Here is a 21,694-nt window from a genome sequence, read left to right as displayed (position 1 = left end):
TCGTATTCAGATTTGTATATATTCAATAGTATTAGGCCTATATATTATTCACATTGAAATATATTATAGGTTTACAGTTCAAAACCTGATATTGATATTAAGTATATTGTTGGCACTAGTAGCATAGATAGTAAACAAGTTTAATTTAAACAGCAATATCAAACAAGTCGACTACAAGGTCATACAATCTCTGTATTTGACAAAGAATAAACACAACAAATGTGAAGAAAGAAACTTGGGATGTGATGCTTAATAATAATGTACATTTAATATGTAAATGTATTTATTGTATTCCAAATTAATGAAAACTAGGACAACCACCAAGGTGGATGAAAACTATATTTTCAGTATTTCATATACCAGGTAATAGCAACAATAAGGATCACAGTAAACAATGCACATCTCAGTAGAGTGGAGCGTTTAGCACAAGTGGTTTGTCTCTGTGCTGACTGATGTATATCTGTGAATAATTGCTCAGAAAGATTCATGGGTTCTTCACGGTTCGACTCTTCAGTCTCCTCGATGAGTTCATCGTCTATACTCTGACAGGTTTCTCTCTGCACTGACTGAAGTACATCTATAGGTACAGGTTCAGGTTCCCTAAAGAAGTCTTCATGGTTTAACTGTTTAATATCGTTCACGAGTTCGTTGCTAGTACTCGGACAGGTTTGTCTCTGTACTGACTGATGTATGACTGTGGAAAACTGCTCAGAACGATTCATGGGTTCACTTTGGAAGTCTTCACAGTTCAACTCTTCGATGTCCTCGATGAGTTCATTGTAATTATTCTGACGGGTTTCTCCCTGCACTGACTGATATATGTCTATGGATATATGTTCAGAATGATTCGAGGGTTCTCCGAGGAAGTCTTCACGACTCAAGTCTTGAATGTCCTTCAGGAGATCGGTGCTAATGCGGTAAGTGTGATTCTGATCGAAGTGCGTCCGATCTGAATGCTGTGTCACATAAATATCCTCAAATTTTTTCCTCTTTGAGTCAAAGGAAACAATGATGCAATCTTTGTTGCTGTTGTCTGACTGTCCTGTGTAACTCTTAGTGACATAATGAGGCAATGAGCGATTGGAGTTTAGGTTGCCCACCTCATAGTACAGTAGGCCACTCCAAGGAAGAAATATTTCCCTATTATAAAATCGATGAAAGCCAAAATCTCCATTTTCAGGGTCATACAGTGCAATCATACGACCGTTCGAGTCAATCTGAACACAATTATGAGCAAACCACCACAACAAGCTCAGACCGTGTCTGGGAGGCGGCTGACCAAACCTGGTCTCTCTCAGATCAGACAACTTATACAAGGTTCTCACCATGTTCCTGACAAAAAAAGTTTAGTTTTCCCACAATAGTTCACCTGTTGTTTAAAGAAAGGTTTCTAATTATACATAGGCCTAATACACAACTACAGAAACACTGCAAATGTAAAAACAAGAACCATAAAATGGTATTAAACATTTTTGGTAAAACGTATCTGAAGATATTGATCACTTACACAGAACTACAAGCAGACAAAGGCTGATTCTCTACGATGATTGGTTAACCCTTCGTGAGAAGATCTACCAATTTAGTAAAATAAAAACAATGAAGTCCAGATATGAACACCGGAAACAGTTCCAGTAAACATTTGCAAGATACTATAATTCAAAGGACTAATGCATTTCTGGCATTCATTTAAGATGCAAGATTAAAATGCTTCAATACTAAAGAAAAACAATGTTTTAACTCTAAAGTACCATTTTTTTTTTCTTACTTTTAAAGTTGTGTTATACAGTTTAAAGATGTTCCTCTTATTTCTGTTCTGGAATACAGCCACTGTGTTCTTCGTGAATTATTTTATATAAATAATGTTAATGAATGATATTATTTCAATTAGCAAATACATAAATAGTCATCTCAACTTGGACAGTTCAAGGTAAAGTTAATACAGGTTTAATAATAACGTAATAAATAAAACATGCAGCTAAATGTACAATAAATCAAATCTGCATTACCTGTTTGAAGCGTTCGTTCGGATACGTCCTTGTGTGCAAAGATCTGCAAACAGAAACTGGTGTTGTTGTTGTTCAATAGCAATATCAGGGGAAGAGTGACTCCACTGGGAAATATTTGACTGGCAAATAGAGTACAGCATCATTTGGATTTTTGCAAAGAAGAGAGAAGATTACAATTTTCTTAAAAAATAATTGACAACAAAGTAAGTTCCCAAAGCATTTTTTTTTTCAAAACAAAAAAAAAACATTTATAACAAAGAAGAAAGCAAGAAACAACTTATAAAGTGTGATTAGAAAAGGAGACAGAAAATCAATAACACTGACCGACCAGAGAAGTGAGGCTATTTTGAAACTTTGATTCAATTGATGAAATCGCTTCGTAAAATGAATCAAATCACTCAAATCTCTGCATGCTGGTTACATTTGCTGGTTAAAGTCATGTAACTGTTGTTTAATAAATTCTTATGAACTTAAAACATAAAAATGACTAAAAGATTATTTACAACCACACATTAACCCATTTTATATTTAATAGCAAACACTGCACCTCATGGGAGATTCAGACTGGGCACAAAGTGATCATCATCCTCTTCAGTCATGTTACTTGCAGAAAGGAAAAGTTACGTTGACTAAATATTACAAGGGTATAGACAGGGACGTCACTAGGATTGGAAGACGGGGGGGGGGGGGGGGTGTATTTATATATATAAAATAATTTTACACAGTGAGAGTACACACATATTTAATATGTAAATACAAACTTTTTCATTGTTGAGATACTTCCCAAAACAAAAGAAAAACAAACCATACTACCAAATTACTCACACAAAACGTCCTAATAATCTATATGATATTCATATTATTCACTCATCATTAATATTGCATATTAATGATATGCATATCTACAGGGACCACAAGGATGGTGTACTGGTTGGTTATGTCGGACTGATTGTGGTGGGCCGGTCTGAGCAAAAATGCCAGGGCCGTCTTTTTGTCCCAGTCCAGTCCTGTTTACATGCAAATGTTTAGCGCCATTTATTGTGTGGTATTTAATATTAATGTATAGAGAAGATAACGTCGTTACTGTGTTACTGTGTACAGACAAATTCTGATATTTCATTTGTTCATTTCAGACTAAACCACATTTGTTACGCTTCTCACCCCTTCATGCAGACTTCAGTGCAGAACTGGCATCCTCCTCCAGTGGCATCCTCCATTCCAAATATGGCAGCCCCCGCACATCCAGTATACCAGCCAGTACTTGCTGCACCTCTTTTGCAACCAGTCCCAGTCCCATCACTGCCAAAACTTGTTAATGACAGTGAGAGGGAGTTCACAGATCTGAAAATAGCCGTAGAAAATCTGTTGAATCCCCGAACTGACCTCACCGAACACTACCTATCATGTGCTAATGGAGCAGCTGGTCCTGGATGAGGCAAAGCTGACCGCTCAAGCATGCTGTCATCACCCTGCACCTTACTCAGCAGCCATGGCAGCCTTGTGGCACCAATATGGCCAACCCCACCAGCTTGCACAAAGTGGGGTTGTGGCTCTAATGAACTCACCAGATATCAAAGCTGGAGATTCTAAAGTATTCCAGAGCTTTGCTCTAAACGTTGACCTTCTAGTGGGCATGCTTACATCCCTGGAGGGATCACAGGGCAGAGAGCTTACCTGTAATGGACATGTTGACAGGCTGCTTAGTAAACTCCCTAAACAATACAGGGATGGTTTCACAGAGCCCCTCCAGTTAAGGGGAAGACTAAGAACAAACAGTCTGAATCCATATAATTTACATGACCTTGCAGAGTGGTTGAAGGTTAAGGCTGAAGTTCAACATCTTTCAACAAAGATGGCTCAACGCTACCACACTGAGAAGTCTCCAGCTCCACCTAAGGAGGGTCCCGCTATTATTAAGCCACAGACCAAGCCTGTCTCTGTCTATCATGGTAATCATCAGCCAGAGAAGGTTAAAGAAGTACAGCCCATCCGAACAGAGGCTTTTACAAACCAGCAAGCTAACAAGAGAATAAAGCACTTGTGTTTATTCTGTCACAGTGAAGAGCACTACCTCTCTCAGTGCAACGAGATCACTGAATGCCCAACTAAGTGACTTATCAAATGGATAAGAAATGGTAATAGATGCTGTAAAGGTCCCGTTAGAGCTTATAACTTCAGATGAAGAATCGTGGTTTATTCCACATGATCTTGTCTACCACAACTGTAAGGACAGACTCATTTTCAACTGTTCTTTCATCCATCAAGGTATCTCTCTCAACCAGCAGCTCCTTCCTGGCCCTTGCCTTGGCGCTTCATTACTAGGAGACCTTATTCGATTCTGACAGCACTGTGGTGCCATCAGTGGAGACATACGTGCCATGTTTCATCAGGTAAGACTCCTGCCAGAGGACAGACCTCTCCTAAGATTTATCTGGCGAAACCTGCAGAAAGGAGATCAACCTGATGTCTACCAATGGCAAGTCTTACCATATGGAATGACTTGCAGCCCATGCTGTGTGACTTTCGCACTTCAGAAACATGTCAGGGAACATCGGCCATATGATGTGGATGTAAGGCAGTCAATAGAACAGTGTTTTTATATTGACAGCTGCCTACAGAGTCTTCACACTGTGGATGAAGCTAGGCAGTTGGTCAATAAAATGAGATCTGTACTTGCCTCAGGGGGGTTTGAAATCTGGCAGTGGGCCAGCAACGTTCCCCCAGTTGTTGAGCACTTACCAGCAAATGCAGAATCAGAGAGCATAGAGCTATGGCTGCAAAATAATCATTCTGACCCTCAGGAGCCAGCTCTAGGTCTGATCTGGCACTGCCTGGATGATCATCTATGTTAAAGCACCGCCCAACAGCAGATTGTCTCCCCACAATGAGGCACATCTACAAAGTCCTGGCAATCCCAATAAGACCCTTTAGGTTTTGTCACTCCCTTTACCACCAGGGCTAAAGTTTTAGTCCAGAAACTCTGGGCTAAACCAAAAAGCTGGGATGACCTGAACCTCCACGTAGATCTACTTGAGAGATGGAGAGCTTAGGAACAGGAACGACCTAACCTTGCCAAGGTAGTGTTTCCCTGTTGTTACCTCCCATCACATTTCAGTGAGGAGGCGTCAAGATTCAGCTTGCACATTTTCTGTGATGCAGCTGAGGTGGCCTATGGAGCAGTAGCGTACCTGCTTATTGAGCAACAAAACCTCTTTTGTCATGGCAAGATCAAGGGAGGCTCCCAAGCGACAACTGCCACAGTGGGAACTCTGTGCAGCCTTGGCTGGTGCCCAGCTTGCTAAGCTTCTAGTGCAAGAGTTGACCATTCCTATTGAGATGACCACACTCTGGACTGGCTCGACTACCATCTTAACCTGGATCAAGTTGGAGTCTTGCTGATATAAAGTCTTTGTCGGCACTAGAGTGGCTGAGATTCAGGAGTTAACTGACCTGCAGTCATGGAGGTACGTGGACTCAGCTAATAACCCGGCAGATGATATCACCCGGGGAAAGATGCTTGTAGAGCCCCAGTAGGTGGAGTCAGGGACCTAATTTCTTATGTGGACCACTAGATCAGTGGCCAGCCATACCTCCGACTGGGAATCAAGATGATTTGTTAGAAACCAGGAAGACTGTATTCTGTGGGCTAAGTACAAAAGACCACGATTCACAGATACCTGACCCAGTCCCTTCACGGGGGAGGGTGGGGGGGGGGGCGGGTCACCAAGCTACTCATCCACGATCTTGATGAATGCTTACTTCATCCAGGGCCGGATAGAGTTTTTTCTGAACTCCGTCGTTACTAACGGGTTCTGAGAGGTAGACAAGCAGTTAAGAAACACCAAAGGGGATGTGTGCAATGCCAGAGGTGGAGGGCTAAGCCAATGATGCCCATTATGGCTGACCTACCCTTTGCTCAGTTGCAACTCAATCAAACACCATTCTTCTCGACAGGTGTTGACTGCTTTGGGACATTCCATGTCAAAGTAGGCCGTCGCTCAGAAAAACGATTGGGTGTGATCTGTAAATGTTTGACTACCCATTGCATACACGGCAGTCTGTCAGAGTGGTTCCAGTTTACTTTCATTTTCGTTTTCTCTGCCGCTATTTCAAAGAGTTGTAAATGTGTGTGCATGAACGTAAGTTAATTTATCTTTCTTTATCTGTCATATTGCAATTATGTTGCCACAGCATATCTGATTACTGTCATCAGTGCATATTGTAGTGAAGTTTATACATATTATGGAGAAGTTATGCATGCGTTATTTACATGCAAGTGTTTAGCGCCATTTAGCGTGTGGTATTTAATATTAATGTATAGAGAAGCTGTATACTGAGGTAAACGTTGTTATTGTGTTACTGTGTACAGACAAATTCTGATATTTAATTTGTTCATTTCAGACTAAACCACATTTGCCACCTCTGTTCATTTAAGAACTGTATAATGATGGGTGATATAAAGTGACACATCTTGAAGATATAAACCATTGAACAGCAAGTCTCCTGTCACACTTCTTGCTGTAGTTCCGTAGTGGACCATCATTCCACCCACTATAGAGAACAGATTCCTTTTATAGAAAGTGCTGCTACTCTCTGCGCTCGCTGAACAGAGAGATTTCGTGATTCGCGATTCTCAGAGAATAAATAATGTTTGTCCAAGAAAGTCGCTAGTCGCTTTTTTGGAAAGAAAAAAAAGTCGCTAAGGGGGTCTGAAAAGTTGCTAAATCTAGGGACAAAGTCTCTAAGAGACGAGATGAATCCTTCATTTACTTGCAGTGCTCTGAAAGCTGCCAGTTCATACCAATGTAACGAGACGTTGCCGTGCATCATCTTGATAGCACTTCCACTCTTTGTACTTCCGTCCATCTTCCGACTTTTCGCCTATTTTTTGTAGCTGGATATATATCATTTGCGTCTAAATATGAATGAGGATACGGTTATTTATAAATCGAATTTTTATTGACTGTTGTTCTTATTATCATTTAGGGGGGCTTAGGAACATTTTGGCCTAACATAGGCCTAACGATGTCCCTGGGTATAGGAATTTAAAAAAAAATAATTATGATGTGCAGATAATTCACTGAAAAGAAACAGCTCTAGCAAATAAAAAATAAGATGAGAAAATGTTGGTTTCATGGTGACTTTAATATCAAATCCTAGTGTACATTTGGTCACTCAATATGCTGAATATTTATTCTCATAATAGCAGTGACTATTCAAAGAAAACGGGTTACAGTGTGGTGTACCACATGTTAATAATTTTAGTTTAATAATGAAATAAGATACATAAACACACGATAAAATGAATCAAACTCACTTTACTGAAGTGATGGGAGCGTTCATACCCTGAAAAGTCTTTGTGCAAAGATCTGCAAACAGAAACTGATGTTGTTTCACATCATGTGTCAGGGGACGAGTGACTGGAATATTTGATCGGCAAATAAAGTGCAATCAAAGAATCAGTCATTGAAAACACAAATACAGTCTATCTACAGATGAAGTGATAAAAAAAAGAATTAGACAATCTTGATATTATCACTACACTGCATAATGTCTCACTCATATCCACATTTCATATATATATATTTATAAGCATTAAATATTAATTACATTAAAATATATTATAATTTATTCAGGTTAATAGTCTATAATATTTAATATTAAACGTATGGCAAAGTTAACAGACAAGTTTAATTAAAGTAAAATAATATCATACAAATCAATGGTTTTTGGACTTTTATTTCAAGGTAATACTGTCTCTGTTTGTATATGTCAAACAATAAGCACAACTAATATAAATAAAGATACTAAACTATATTACTATAAATCCGGTCATAACCACTTAAGACACTTAATGAAAGAGACAGGCACCTAATGACAGCTGTGTAATCAGCTAGAATAACAAACAACAGTGGATGAAAACTATATTTTCATTATTTAAAATACGAGAAAATAGCTGCAATAAAGATCAAAATAAACAATATACAAGATAGCATAGAGCAGCATTCTTTACAAGTGGAGTGACTCTGAGATGGATGAATCTGCACGGACTGAGGCATATCTATGGTTATATGTTCAGAACGATTCGTGCGTCCTCTGAGGAAGTCTTCACGTCTCAACTCTTGAATGTCCTCAAGGAGATCAGTACTAATACAGTAAGTGCGATTCCGGTCAAACTTCACCTGATCTGAATGTTGTGTCACATAAATCTTCTCAAAACTGTTCCAATGTGAGTTAAAGGAAACAATGATGCGATCTTTGTTGCTTTTGTCTGAATATCCAGTGTTCTTCTTAGTGACATAACGAGGCAGTGATCCAGGGGAGTTTAGGTTGCCAACCTCATAGTATGGTAGGTTAGATTTAGGAAGAAGATTATCACTATTATAGAATCGATGAAAGCCAAAAGCTCCACTTTCAGGGTTGCACAGTGCAATCATACGACTGTTCGAGTCGATCTGAACACAATCATGAGCAAACCACCACAACAAGCTCAGACCGTGTCTGGGACTCGGCTGACCAAACCCAGTCTGTCTCAGCTCGGACACATTATTCAGGGTTCTCACCATGTTCCCGACAATCCTGTTGAAAGAAAGGCAATATATATATATATAATATTATGATTTTTTATATGAAATGTACAATTACAAAAAAAAAAAAAAAAAAAACTGTAAAACCTGGAAGGATCATAAATCAGTTCTTCTTTAGAACTTTAGATCAGTTAATTTCATCATAAGTTCTGCAGAAATAGAACAGCTGAGATTCATAAAGATCTGTTCCTGCCACATACATGTTCATTTCCTAGACATTCGGGCTAATCTGATGGTAATTTCAGCTAGCATCAGCTGTTCACACTACTCTCAGCTCAGTTTCTGATCTCTTGATTTGACTCTTGAATCTGTTCTGCAGGTTTTCTCTCGAAGGCAGCACATTAAAGTTTTTATCCTTGACTGAACAAAACCAAACAGCAAGCTCAAAAGGAACTAGATAAAATACTTTTTAAGATACTTATCACTTACACAAAACTGATATTTGTGTGTGTGTGTGTGTGTAGGCCTACATACTGTACATATAGAAAAAAAAGATACGTCTTACCTTGTAGATGCCAATCTAGATCTTTGGCAGTGACTTCATCAATCTTCAGAAACGTCAGTACGTTTGTTGATGTCACTGAACGTATGACAGGAACTACACTGTAGTTAAACACACTATTTATCCAATGGCTGTACGAGTGCGTGCCAGTTTCTGTTTTGATGAATAGAAACTCATACAATGGAAACTGAAACTTAGAAACACATTAGAGCAGATGGGACAGATAATAATGTCTCACTCGTATTATATATTTATTTTATTATACAGTATACATAATTGGTATCATCTACATGGGATGTGATTTATATTTTATGATATATTAAATATATACAGTATACAGTATATCTTATCTCTGCTTTTTAACTGAGTCTCAAGCTTCTTCTTCTGTCTGCCTCGGTCAGAAATATTTATCTACATCATTGTAATGAATCCAGTGATAAACACGCCAAGCTCAACAATATATCTTAAATTCGAAGAATTATAATTACTGTAAGACAAGCTTTAATAAACAGATTTAAAATCAAACATTTAAAAACAAAGAGGAAAACAGCAAAAATGAACAAGAATGTAACAGTGCAGAACTTTCACCAAAACAATTTTGGTAATTGAGTTCTTAAACAAAAATGTTGCTTTCAGTTTACCACATGTAATAATCAAAATGAGATTGAAAAAAACTAAAAAATGGCTCAAATTAATCATATAACATATAAATCATAAAAAAAAAAATTATTATTTACTGTTTATTGCTTTCATTAAAAACTAGCCCACACGCCAAATCAAGAAAAGGCTTTTATGAGAATTAAACTTTAATTTGCACATGGTTAGATTACATTTTGTTCTGCAAGGAAAACGCTACTTAAAGTATTAAAACGGAGCTTGTCCCTGCTTTCAAGGGCGTCTAATTTCCTACGGCATGAAAGAGAAGAATCATTAACAGTAAGAAACTATCGCTCAAAGTGTGTGTTACCAAATCAGCCAGAGAAACCATAAATAAAATAGAAGAGAAAGGAAATCGGCTAATAACTAGAATGATTATAATAAGAAAGGAACATGAGTAATTGGGGAAGTTGTGGCCTAGTGGTTAGAGAGTTTTACTCCTATCCATAAGGTTGTGGGTTTGAGTCTCGGGCCATACTTCGGAGGGGTTAAATACAAAGCACAAATTCTGAGTATGGGTCACCATACTTGGCTGTATGTCATGTCACTTATAGTGAAGGGAGAATTCTCGAGATTAACTTATATTAGCCATTGTCAACCTACTGTCAAACAGTAGCCTCGTTGACTGAAATCACATGGACTGGTCAGTTTGCATACGTCCACTTCGTGATTAATAAAAAAATAAAAAAAACATTCATGATGGTTTTGAATCTTAATGAATTTTCGAACTCCCCCATTAGTTATAACAGACTCGATAACAGAAGGTTAGTATAATGCAGGAGTTTATTGAAACAGTGAACATTTTCTGCATTGGCTTGGTTTTGAAAGCCTTGGTTTATAAATAATGACAGAATTAACATTTTTGGGCAAACAATTCCTTTAATGCAGTAAAACTTAACATTTTTAAAAAAAATTAACATTTAAGTAAACAGAGAGAACACAATGCACTGTATTAATTATACATAAAGTATCATACAGCTTCTCATCAAGATACAAATGAGCCATTTATGACCCAAATCAATTCACAATTAATTTTTTATGATTTATTTGAACACATAAATTTTTTATCTGTTATGAAAAGTCCAGGAAGACACTTTCTGTTAAATGCATTTCTTTTGGATGCACAGGAATGTTAGGACTGGATCCAGACTGCACAGATGAGCGTGCACACATAACACAAGCTCAACGACGAGCACGCCGCCTACGCCGCTGCTGGATCTTCACCTCCCCGATGAACTCTGACCAGTTCATCCTCTGAATTTGGTCAATGAGGCCTTGGCTGATGCGGAAGGTGGAGTTCTCATCGAAGCGCCCCTGACCTAAATGATGTGTCACATAAATCCTGTCAAACCATGTGTCATCCTCATCTGAGGCGACTGAAACAACAATGCGATCTGCGTTGCTGTCACGCACATCTCTGTCGTAGTTCTTAGTAACATAAGGAGGCATTGCCCCCGGATGGTGCAGGTTCCCCATCTCATAATACTCGAGGTCAGTATCAGGAAGAATTCCTTCTGAATTATGGAACGGATGGAACCCAAAATCTCTGTCCTCTGGGTCACATAGTGCAATCATAATACCGTCGTCATCAATCTCAACACATTCGTGAGCAAACCACCACAGCAGAATGAGACCATGTCTGGGATACGGCTGACCAAACCTGGTCTCTCTCAGATGGGACAGTTCATTCAGCGTCCTCATTTGGGCCAGTCTGCGTCTTGAAAACAGACAGGGGGGAAATAAATAAGTAAAAGAATAAATGTGACAGCATTGTGCAAAATTGCAGGACTTAATTAAATAGAATGAAGTGTGATGGTATAATACCATGTATTAAATAATATAACCTATAATATTATATAATTTATATATGTGATGTATATATAATTTAATGTTTTTTTTGTTGTTGTTAATTTTCAGAAGGATCATAATAGAGCACTAAAATAATCAGCTTTCATTCATGTCCTCAATAATTCTCCCTCATGTTGACCTTGAAGAAGACATTTTTCTTACATACTTGCCTTTAGCTTGGCACATGTTCTGTGTATCTATCTTTTTTATATTGATTATAAATAATACAGTTTAATTACAGGCCTATGGCAGATATTGTTTGCATAAACAAGTGTGCAGGGTACAGATCAAAATGAAAAAGAAAAATGCTAAATGTAAAGCAAAAATGTAAAAAGAAAAAAGTTTTTTTTTTATGTAAAGTTTATATGGAGTTTACTTTTTTTTTTTTTTTTTTTTGCTCGAGTCTGCCCGGCTATTTCGTTTCAATCCATGTTCACTCTCTTAATGCACTATAGTTTTATTTGACCAACAAGTGTACTAGGTTTCGTTTCTGTGTAAATGCACACACAGTTCAGCCCATCTGTTGCAGACTGCAGATGATGTCAACACAAATAATTTACTGAACAGATGTTTGTCGTTGTTTAAAAACGCACATTTAAACACCAATATCCCGCGTTAAGTTTAAAACGATCCTGTAATGTAACTGAAGTCTTAGTAACAAAAAATAAATTCAAATCAGATAAACAGACAGAATACTGTACCTTATTCAAGCGTATGAAGGATCTGCGTCTGTGCAGCGCGCGCTCCTGTTATTATTTATATCTCTGTCAGTGGGCGGAGACAAACTTGAACCTCAACACTTCAACAAGAATACACCAGATTAATGAATTACAACCTAGCTCAAAGTTTAAACTAGTCTAATTTCTTGACCTACTAAAATAGGCATATATATATATATATATATATATATATATATATACCATTTAAAATTTAAATGTAAAAAATAAATATATATAAATATATAATATAAATATATATAGGATATGGGGCTATATAAAATTGTTACAAAAATGTTAAATTGTTCTTATTTTTTGTCAACTTTTAATACATATATCATATTTTTTTTCTTTTCGTTTTTTTATTTTCATTTCTTTTATTTTCTTTTCTCTTCTTTTCATTTTCTTTTCTTTTTCTTTTGCTTTCCTTTCTCGTTAAACTATTAAAATAAAGATAGAAAGTGTTTATCTTCCATAGCTGCAGAAGAAGGGGAATAACCAGGAAAGTGAAAGTAAAGCAGACGAGGAAAACACACGTAAAAAAGAAAAAAAAGAAGAAAAAAAAACCACTCCCAAAGTATGAATAGATTTTGACCGCCTCATCTTTTGTGACATTGATAATGCATATTTGCTGACGTCCCAGAGCTCGTGACAGGAACTAGTAACACACTAGTTGTACTGCAGGTGTGTGTGTTCATCTGTGGTGATGAACAGAAACGCATCAGTTTAGAAACAGAAACACATTATTGCTGGATCATAATTAATTGTGTAATGTCTTATATTCAAATTAAATATATTTCATATATCACAATGTAATAATATTATATATTATTAATATTTAAATATATTATAATAAATTACAATTTATAGTTAATGACATTAAATATATTGTTGACACTTATGCCAAAGTTATTAGACAAGTTTACATTGTTCAATAAAAAGAATCACACAAACACAAGTCAATGGTTTTGGGAGTTTTAGTTTTAAGGTAATACAAAGAATATATTTCAAAGGATAAGCACAAAAAGTACAGAAATTATTATAAATGAAGACAGTTATTAGTATGTGATGTATCACCCAAAGTCTTGCAATGAAACATTAAAAAGAATGCTGTGATTAACATGCAACCCTCCACATCACACATGATAATAAACGTGTTAATAAATGTATTATTATTAAGTATATGTATTATGTATTAAGTTTATTTAAATAAGAAACTGACTCAAATTATCTAGAACAACAAACTGCAACAGATTCAATCTATTTTGGCTTTAAATACAAACAGAGAGCAATAGCTCCACCAACAATAGCAATGAACAGCAGAGAACAGCCAATCAGCGCACAGCGGCATTTCCAGCTCAGACAGGTGTTTGTCTGCCTGCGCTGCACTGACGGAGGCATGCTTATAGAGAACTGTTCAGAACGATTTGTGCGTCCTCTGAGGAAGTCTTCACGACTTAACTCTTTAATGTCCTTCAGGAGATCAGTACTAATACAGTAAGTGCGATTTTGTTCAAAGTTTTTCTGATCTGAATGCTGTGTCACATAAATCTTTTCAAATTTGTTCAGCCTTGAGTTAAAGGAAACAATGATGCGATCTGTGTTGCTGTCTTCTGAATATCCAGTGTACTTCTCAATGACATAAGGAGGCAGTGAGCGGGCTTTGTGCAGGTTTCCCACCTCATAGTATAGTAGATCACTGTAAGGAAGAATGCTTTCCCTGTTATGGAATAGTTCAAAACCAAACGCTCCATTTCTAGGGTCATACTGTGCAATCATACGACCGTTCGAGCCAATCTTAACACAATCATGAGCAAACCACCACAACAAGCTCAGACAGTGTCTGGAACTCGGCTGACCAAACCCAGTCTGTCTCAGCTCGGACACATTATTCAGGGTTCTCACCATGTTCCCGACAATCCTGTTGAAGAAAGTGCACATTTATTGCAATAAATGTTTCAATATTGTGCTTTATAATAGAAAATGTACAATTACGGAAAACTGCAAAATGTAAAACTAAGAAGGAACATGAATGAGTTCTTCATCAGGACTTCATTTAAATCATTAGCTCATCCTTCATTATTAGTTAAGTCTGCAGAAATGGAACAAGTGTTTTTCATAATGTTCAGTCAAAACCCTCACGTGCACAATAATTTATTAAATATTTGGGCTAATTCGATGGTGTTTCCAGCTACCAATAAACAGTACCAAACTCTTAGCTGTCTTTGAATCTGTTCAGCAGTTTTTCTCTCAAAGCAGCACATTAAAGTCTGTTTTGTCCTAGACTGATCAAAACCAAACAGCAAGTACAAAAGGAATGAAAGACACTGATCACTTCAACAAAACTGAGAAAATCTGACCTTCTAGGAGTACTGCAGTGAGACAAAGGGTTAATCTGTAATTTTATAAAAACACGGTTCAGAATCAATAAAATGTATATATATATATATATATATACATTATATATATATATATATATATATATATATATATATATATATAAACACACACACATACATTATATATATATATATATATATATATATATATATATATATATATATATATATATATATATATATATATATATATATATATATATATATATAAACACACACACATACATATATAATGTATGTGTGTGTGTTTGTGTGTGTATAGAAGCGTTGAAAATGATACGTCTTACCTTGTAGAAGCCAGTCTAGGTCTCTGGCTCTGGCTGCTTCATTTACATGACATGACAGCTTTGCGTGTTTGCTGATGTCACTGAATTCATGACACAAACTACAATGTAGTAAAACACACTAGTTGTCCTACAGGTTGTACTATGTGTGTGTGTGTGTGTGTGTGTCTGTCTGTTTCTGTTCTGATGAATAGAAACTCATGCTATGGAAAGTGAAACTAGCAGAAACACATTAGAGCAGATGGGGCAGATAATACAGAGATTTATATGAAACTCATATCAAACTATAATGTCTCACTCATATTTAGGTTTCATATTAATAATTTGTTTAATATGACGTACATACTGGTAAAAAATAAAAATAAAAATAAGTGTACTATAGCCTGAAGAATGCACTTTAATTTTCTTTGGATAAAAGTGTCTGCTAAATGCATAAATGTAATAAATGGCATGTATTTATTTTAGAAAGTATTCTTAGCTGTTATCAATGACATGAGATACAATTCGTAGTTTATGATATATTACCGGTCTTTTCTGTTTTGTTTTTTTTTATTTTATGATAAGTTCATCTTTTGTCTCCCTCAATCTTGAATATTTATCTGCATCATAGTAATAAATCATTAAAAGAATCCAGTGATAAAAAACAAAGCTTAACATCATATCTCGCATTTACTGAATTATGAACATCTCATTATAATTATATGAACATCCATCAGATTATACAGTTATTCATTTAGGAGACCCTTTCATCCAAATAAGTCACAGCTCTAATAATACACAGCTTCAAAATGAACAACAAACAGCATGAAAACTATATTTTCATTTTTGAAAACGAAATGAACAAAATGAAAAAAATATGATGATGATACAAAAAAGTACTTCGCAGAAATCTGCACAAACACCCTTGACAGATTTAGACCCTTGCCTCTGGTTGGATTCAGTCTTTACAGACGGAGCTGGAGATGGACACGGTGTGCAATGCATTTGGTACGAAATCTGATAAGAATTATTAATAGTTTTTCTGAGGAATTTTTTCAGGTTTAACTCTTGAATGTCCTCCAGAAGATTAGGGCTAATGCGGTAAGTGTGATTCTGGTCAAAGTGCACCTCATCCGAGTGCTGTGTCACATAAATCTTCTCAAAACTGTTCCAATGTGAGTTAAAGGAAACAATGATGCGATCTTTGTTGCTGTCGTCTGAATATCCAGTGTACTTCTTAGTGACATACCGAGGCAGTGATCCAGGGTTATTTAGGTTGCCCACCTCATAGTATGGACGATTACTGTAAGGAAGAAGTCTTTCCCGATTATAGAATAGATCAAAACCAAAAGCTCCATTTTCAGGGTTGTACAGTGCAGACATACGACTGTTCGAGTCAATCTGAACACAATTATGAGCAAACCACCACAACAAGCTCAGACCGTGTCTGGGACTCGGCTGACCAAACCTGGTCTCTTTCAGATCAGACAAATCATACAGGGTTCTCACCATGTTCCCGACAATCCTGTTGGGCAAAAAAATTAAATAACAGATTTGGTTTTACTCAAACAAATGTGCATGAAATTAAAATAATGTAACGTTTATATTTCAAATTAAAAGTGTTAATAAAGTTACAAAGAAAACCCTGTAAAAACTAAGAAGGAATGACACATTGGAACACACAGGAATTCTGTAAAATCGTAAAGCTTGTTATGCAAAAGATTTTCTTCAGATCTGCTGCCCTTTGAATATTCATTTATTACAAATACTGTATAAGCTCAATACTGGATGGGGTTTTCAGCTATCAATAACGGTGTAGTAATATCAGCTCACTTTTGACATGCTAAATCCATCCAGATGATTTTTTCTCTCAGTATCAACAGAATAAAGTATGTGGGCTCCTAGACTGACTATCTGCATGCACTGATCACTTACACAGAAATACAATCAGAAAGATCTCGGTAGCAGTAGAAAGACTGATCCTCTTAGACTCTTGCAGTAAGATGAAGGCAGTGTTGCCAAGTCCTCTACTTTAAAACTGTTGCCACGGGGTTGTTTTTCATGTCCGCTTGTTTAAGCGACTCCAAAAACATGATATTTATCCCCTAAAATGCGAATTTTGGCAGAGGGAACCACGCCAAAAATCAGATTGGGCAGTTTTCCTGTGAAAACCTGGCAACGCTGGATTAAGGGTTAATCTGCAGTTGGAGTACAATTCAAAAAGTAAAAATAAAGGAAGTCAAAATCGGCTGTCGAAGTCCAGCTAATTTGATACTAAATCATATATAATTTTATTGTGAATAAATAAACAGCTGGAACAATTCAAGTGCTCTTACCGTGTATCTGGAAAGGAAATGTTGCGTCACGCATTTCCTGTATGCAGCAACTTCCCCAGTGTCTTGTGTGTGGTCAAAGTTACTGCTATATTAATGCTCCTAGCCTGAACTAATAAAGGAATAAAAATCAGCTATGAACACGAATCCACACATAAAATAAATCCACCTTATCTGCAGAAGTGTTCACACATTGATAATGGCTTTTGTGTGTGGAGAATGTTCTTCAAAGAGAAACTGATGGGGCTTCATGCCACATATTTTTAGCTGAGAAACTCACAGGCAATTGTGTCTTAAAATTGCTAAAAAGAACATTATTTTGTGTATTTGGTGTAATGCAATGTGTTTATATTTCCACTAGGGCCGGGACTCGATTAAAAAAATTAATCTAATTAATTAGAGGCTTTGTAATTAATTAATCGAAATTAATCGCATTTTAATCGCATATAAATATTTGATCTGAGAACAGTGCTAAGTAATTTTTTCCCATGGATTTATAGTATACCATTGAATAATGACTGAATACATAAGCTTAAGCAACAAAATATTGTTTATTTTTGTTCAACTAAGTCTAGCGGACCAGTGAAATTTTTGCCATTAAGTGTAGCAATAGCATATTTAGAAACAATTTAGAAATAGTACATTTCGGAAAATCAGGAAGCTTATAGGTGCTGGAACCTTCTGTAAAGTGTTTTTTAAGTAAAACACAATACTGTCAAGTACATTCAGAACATTGGAAACACTGACTATTAGAAAACATCTCTCTGTTGCTTCAGAGGCCATAATATATAAGTCCAACTCTCAATAACCTTGGCCAAAACAATAAAGAGTTTAACATAAACTGTTGCACAAACAAAATAATACATAGTTCAACAAAAAGTGTAAAGTCCACGCTAGCTGCTATATGTTTTGCGTTGAGGTGATACTTGAGGTTCGATCATGTGCTGCGGTGATATGTGAACCAGGCGGCAAGGAAGTCGACGGGAAGTTGAAGTCGGCTGGGGGCTGCCATCTTTTAGCAGAACTTCACTTACGTTAGCATTCCCATTGACTCCCATTCATTTTGGCGACACTTTGACAGCGAATAACTTTATATCTGAGGCATTTAAAGACCCCGTTTGTCCATTATTTATTTCTAAAGATACACGACAATGTATAAAGGGCTCCATTACCTTCTATGTTACATTATGGCCCCGTATAAACAGTTTTTGTAAAAAATAGGCTAACGATTGCGTCATAACCACTCGTCTCTCTGTCTCATTACCGTACAGACAGGAGGAGAAGCTCGCAGGCAATTAACTTAATATGGCATACTGGCGTTACATTTTAAAATACTATACAAAATAATTAATCAGAAAACTTACTCCTGCTCACTCACGACAAAGAACTCCCCGCTCAAGCTCGCCGTCTCTGCAAGATTAACGATGGCAGTTTGCACGCACAGCTACTAGAAGATTTACATCTGTCAGACAGGTTGCTGATGTCGTCAAGCTTCGTTTGAGTCTGCGCGTCAGAAACGGAAGTGCTAAAAAACGCAAAAAATGGGCTTCATTTGTCTCAATTGAGTTCTAGTGGGGTCGCTGTGTCCATTTCTTTTACTGTCTATGATGCGAACGCTAGTTGGTGCTTCAGTATAATCGGTCCGCCGAAACTCATCCAGTGAAAAACGTTCCGCGGTGCAAAAATAAGTTATTAAAAATGCGTCAATTGTTTTTCTTTAACTAATTAATCTTAATCAACGCGTTATTTTTTGTGTAATTACTTAATCTCAATTAACGCGTTAAAGTCCCGGCCTTAATTTCCACATAATTTTGTTGCTCCTCTATGCCTCGCCTTTCTGGGCGTCAAATTTACAAAGCTCATTGTTCTTAAAAAAATGAATGTGTGCTCTGATTGGCTAGCTATCCAGTGCATTGTGATTGGCTGAATGCTTGAAGCCTGTGACGGCCTTGTGTCCCAGTGCTACAAGCCAGAAACTATGAAACTAGGAACACTTTACAGTATGGTGCCACTATTATGCATTAATTCAAATACATATTATTGAGGATCATGACCAGCTAACTAATTCAAAATCTATAACCAGATCTTGTTGAGCTTATAACACTCCAAAGAGAAAGAACATTTTTAAATCACATCATATGACCCCTTTAAGTGGAGTAATTGTGTTTCCCTTTTAACACTAAAACAGATCATATGAACACTTCATCTCTTCCTCTTTAATAAACATGAATGAACATCAGAAGGTATCTTGTTTGCGGAAAGACGTCAATACACACCAGTTTTCAAGTTCACCGATTTTGATCTGCTCTCAAGTCTGGTTTGTTTCTCATTGAAAAATGAATTATTTCACATTATGATTGGTCGGATTGCCTGTCAAACTACCTGCGAAGGTCAATTCAATGAACACACACTGGCCTTTTGTGACAGCATACAGTAGGACAAGGGGTAAACAGGAGTTTTGGGTAATAATATACAAATTTGTTTGAGTCAGAGGTGAGTGTATAACAAGCACTTTAATTCATCCAAAATTAAACAGGAAGAGAGAGCAGCTGACTATGAAGGAAACAGACAGTGTAATACAATTTTTTAGGATTTATAGTTAATGAAATTAAAATATCATTGTCAGTCAAGGCAAAGTAATAGACAAGTTCACATTTTTAAATAAAATAAAATAAAAATTGCACAAACACACAAGTTAATGGTTTTGGAGTTTTAGTTCTAATACAGTCTCTGTATATTTCAAAGAATAAGCAAAAACAAATATGAATAAAGAAATGAAGAAATGTATTATATATATTAGATTTGTTCCTTCTAAATCTAAAAAGAATGTTGTCATACATTTACAATGCTCAACATAATAATAAACGTGTTCAATTTCATCACAATAAACAACTGACTCAAAGGGAACAAACTGCAACATGCCATTTCAAATCATCTAGAATAACAATAAATAGACAGCAGTAGCAATAATGAGCAGCAGAACCAGCACACAGCAGCACAGCAGCACACAGCAGCATTTCTTTCTCTGACTGCAGTGTGTCTGGTTGTGTTGCTCTGACTGAGGCATGTCTACGGAATGATCCGAGTCTTGATTGTCCTCGATGAGTTCATTGCTAATATTCTGACAGGTTTCTCCCTGCTCTGACTGATATATGTCTATGGATATATGTTCAGAATGATTCAAGGGTTCTCTGAGGAAGTCTTCACGGCTCAAGTCTTGAATGTCCTTGATGAGTTCAGTGCTAATACAGTAGGTGTGATTCTGGTCAAAGTGCACCTGATCTGAGTGCTGTGTCACATAAATATTCTCAAATCTTCTCCGCCTTGGGTCAAAGGAAACAATGATGCGGTCTTTATTGCTGCTGTCTGAATATCCAGTGTAATTCTCAGTGACATAATCAGGCAGTGAGTCAGTGTAGTTGAGGTTGCCCACCTCATAGTACAGTAGGTCACTGTAAGGAAGCAGTCCATCCCTATTATGGAATCGGTGGAAACCAAAAGCTCCATTTTTAGGGTTGCACTCTGCAATCATACGACCATTGAAATCAATCTGAACACAATCATGAGCAAACCACCACAACAAGCTCAGACCGTGTCTGGGAGGTGGTTGACCAAACCTGGTCTGTCTCAGATCAGACAACTTATACAGGGTTCTCACAGTGTCCATTACAATTATGCTGAAAAAGTGAAGAACCGTGTTGATTTTACTCAAGCAAAAGTGCATATGTAATGTAAATGCATATATTTTAGCATCAAACAAACAGTAAAAAATTCAAAATCCAAATGCATAACTAAGACTGTTGAAATGAAAAGCCTGTAATTAATTATTTTCTTATTTGATGGGATGTTTAACTATTAATAAAACTGCAGTAATATCAGTTCACTTTTAGGCATGTTAAAATCCATTCAGACTATTTTCTCTCAATATCAGCAGAACAAAGTCGGCATGCATTAATCACTTTTATTTTACAGAAATATGATCAGAAATCTTTAGGCCTAGCAATAGAAAAACTGATCCTCTAAGAATCTTGCAGTAAAATGAAGGGTTAATTTGCAAGCACCTCAAGATTGGCTGTCATATTCCAGCTAATGTATGCATCATTTTTTATAAATAAATACCTGTAAGTATCTGGTAATGAACGGTTGTATCCAGCAGCTCCTCGTATGTAGCAGCTTACACATTGTCTTGTGTGAGGGCAAAGATACTGCTATATAGACACTCCTAACCTGATTTTGTAACTAATAAAACAATAAAAAAAAATCAGCAATATGAACACGAGTCCAGCTATCCTGCAGAAGTGTTCACACTCGGATAATGACTTTTGTGGGTGGAGAAATCTCTGTCAACAAAAACTTATGTTGCTTTGTGCCAGACATTTACAG

The 21,694-nt window shown here is 36.6% G+C and overlaps 3 protein-coding genes across 7 annotated transcripts; all 3 read right to left on the bottom strand.

Moving 5' to 3' along the window:
* Nucleotides 1-7,132: 7,132 nt before the first annotated feature.
* On the bottom strand, nucleotides 7,133-9,239 carry LOC113097612 (uncharacterized). Its single transcript, XM_026262878.1, has 2 exons — nucleotides 9,099-9,239; nucleotides 7,133-8,585 (listed from the first exon to the last, which is right to left on the bottom strand). Exon 2 carries the CDS (start codon nucleotides 8,570-8,572, stop codon nucleotides 7,940-7,942), a length of 633 nt encoding a protein of 210 aa, XP_026118663.1. The 5' UTR covers nucleotides 8,573-8,585; nucleotides 9,099-9,239; the 3' UTR covers nucleotides 7,133-7,939.
* A 4,040-nt stretch (nucleotides 9,240-13,279) lies between these two features.
* LOC113097606 (uncharacterized) lies at nucleotides 13,280-17,354 on the bottom strand. 5 transcript variants are annotated; one of them, XR_003288896.1, is made up of 5 exons: nucleotides 17,315-17,340; nucleotides 16,914-17,176; nucleotides 15,003-16,503; nucleotides 14,677-14,711; nucleotides 13,280-14,237 (listed from the first exon to the last, which is right to left on the bottom strand). XR_003288896.1 is itself a non-coding variant. In XM_026262869.1 (2 exons), the coding sequence occupies exon 2, from the start codon at nucleotides 14,222-14,224 to the stop codon at nucleotides 13,577-13,579; it is 648 nt and encodes a 215-aa protein (XP_026118654.1). In that variant the 5' UTR covers nucleotides 14,225-14,237; nucleotides 15,003-15,780; the 3' UTR covers nucleotides 13,280-13,576. The 5 variants fall into 5 exon arrangements, 1 of the variants encoding a protein (XP_026118654.1); XR_003288897.1 differs by lacking the exon at nucleotides 16,914-17,176 and having other exon boundaries at nucleotides 17,315-17,354; XR_003288895.1 differs by lacking the exon at nucleotides 17,315-17,340 and having other exon boundaries at nucleotides 16,914-17,308.
* A 2,594-nt stretch (nucleotides 17,355-19,948) lies between these two features.
* LOC113097590 (uncharacterized) lies at nucleotides 19,949-21,178 on the bottom strand. The gene has a single exon (XM_026262854.1). It carries the CDS (start codon nucleotides 21,033-21,035, stop codon nucleotides 20,247-20,249), a length of 789 nt encoding a protein of 262 aa, XP_026118639.1. The 5' UTR covers nucleotides 21,036-21,178; the 3' UTR covers nucleotides 19,949-20,246.
* Between the last annotated feature and the right edge of the window lie 516 nt (nucleotides 21,179-21,694).

This window comes from Carassius auratus, unplaced genomic scaffold, assembly GCF_003368295.1.
Source record: "Carassius auratus strain Wakin unplaced genomic scaffold, ASM336829v1 scaf_tig00216332, whole genome shotgun sequence".
NCBI lineage: Eukaryota > Metazoa > Chordata > Actinopteri > Cypriniformes > Cyprinidae > Carassius > Carassius auratus.
The sequence above is the reverse complement of the archived record's forward strand: the minus strand, read 5'-3'. Positions and strand labels throughout refer to the sequence as shown.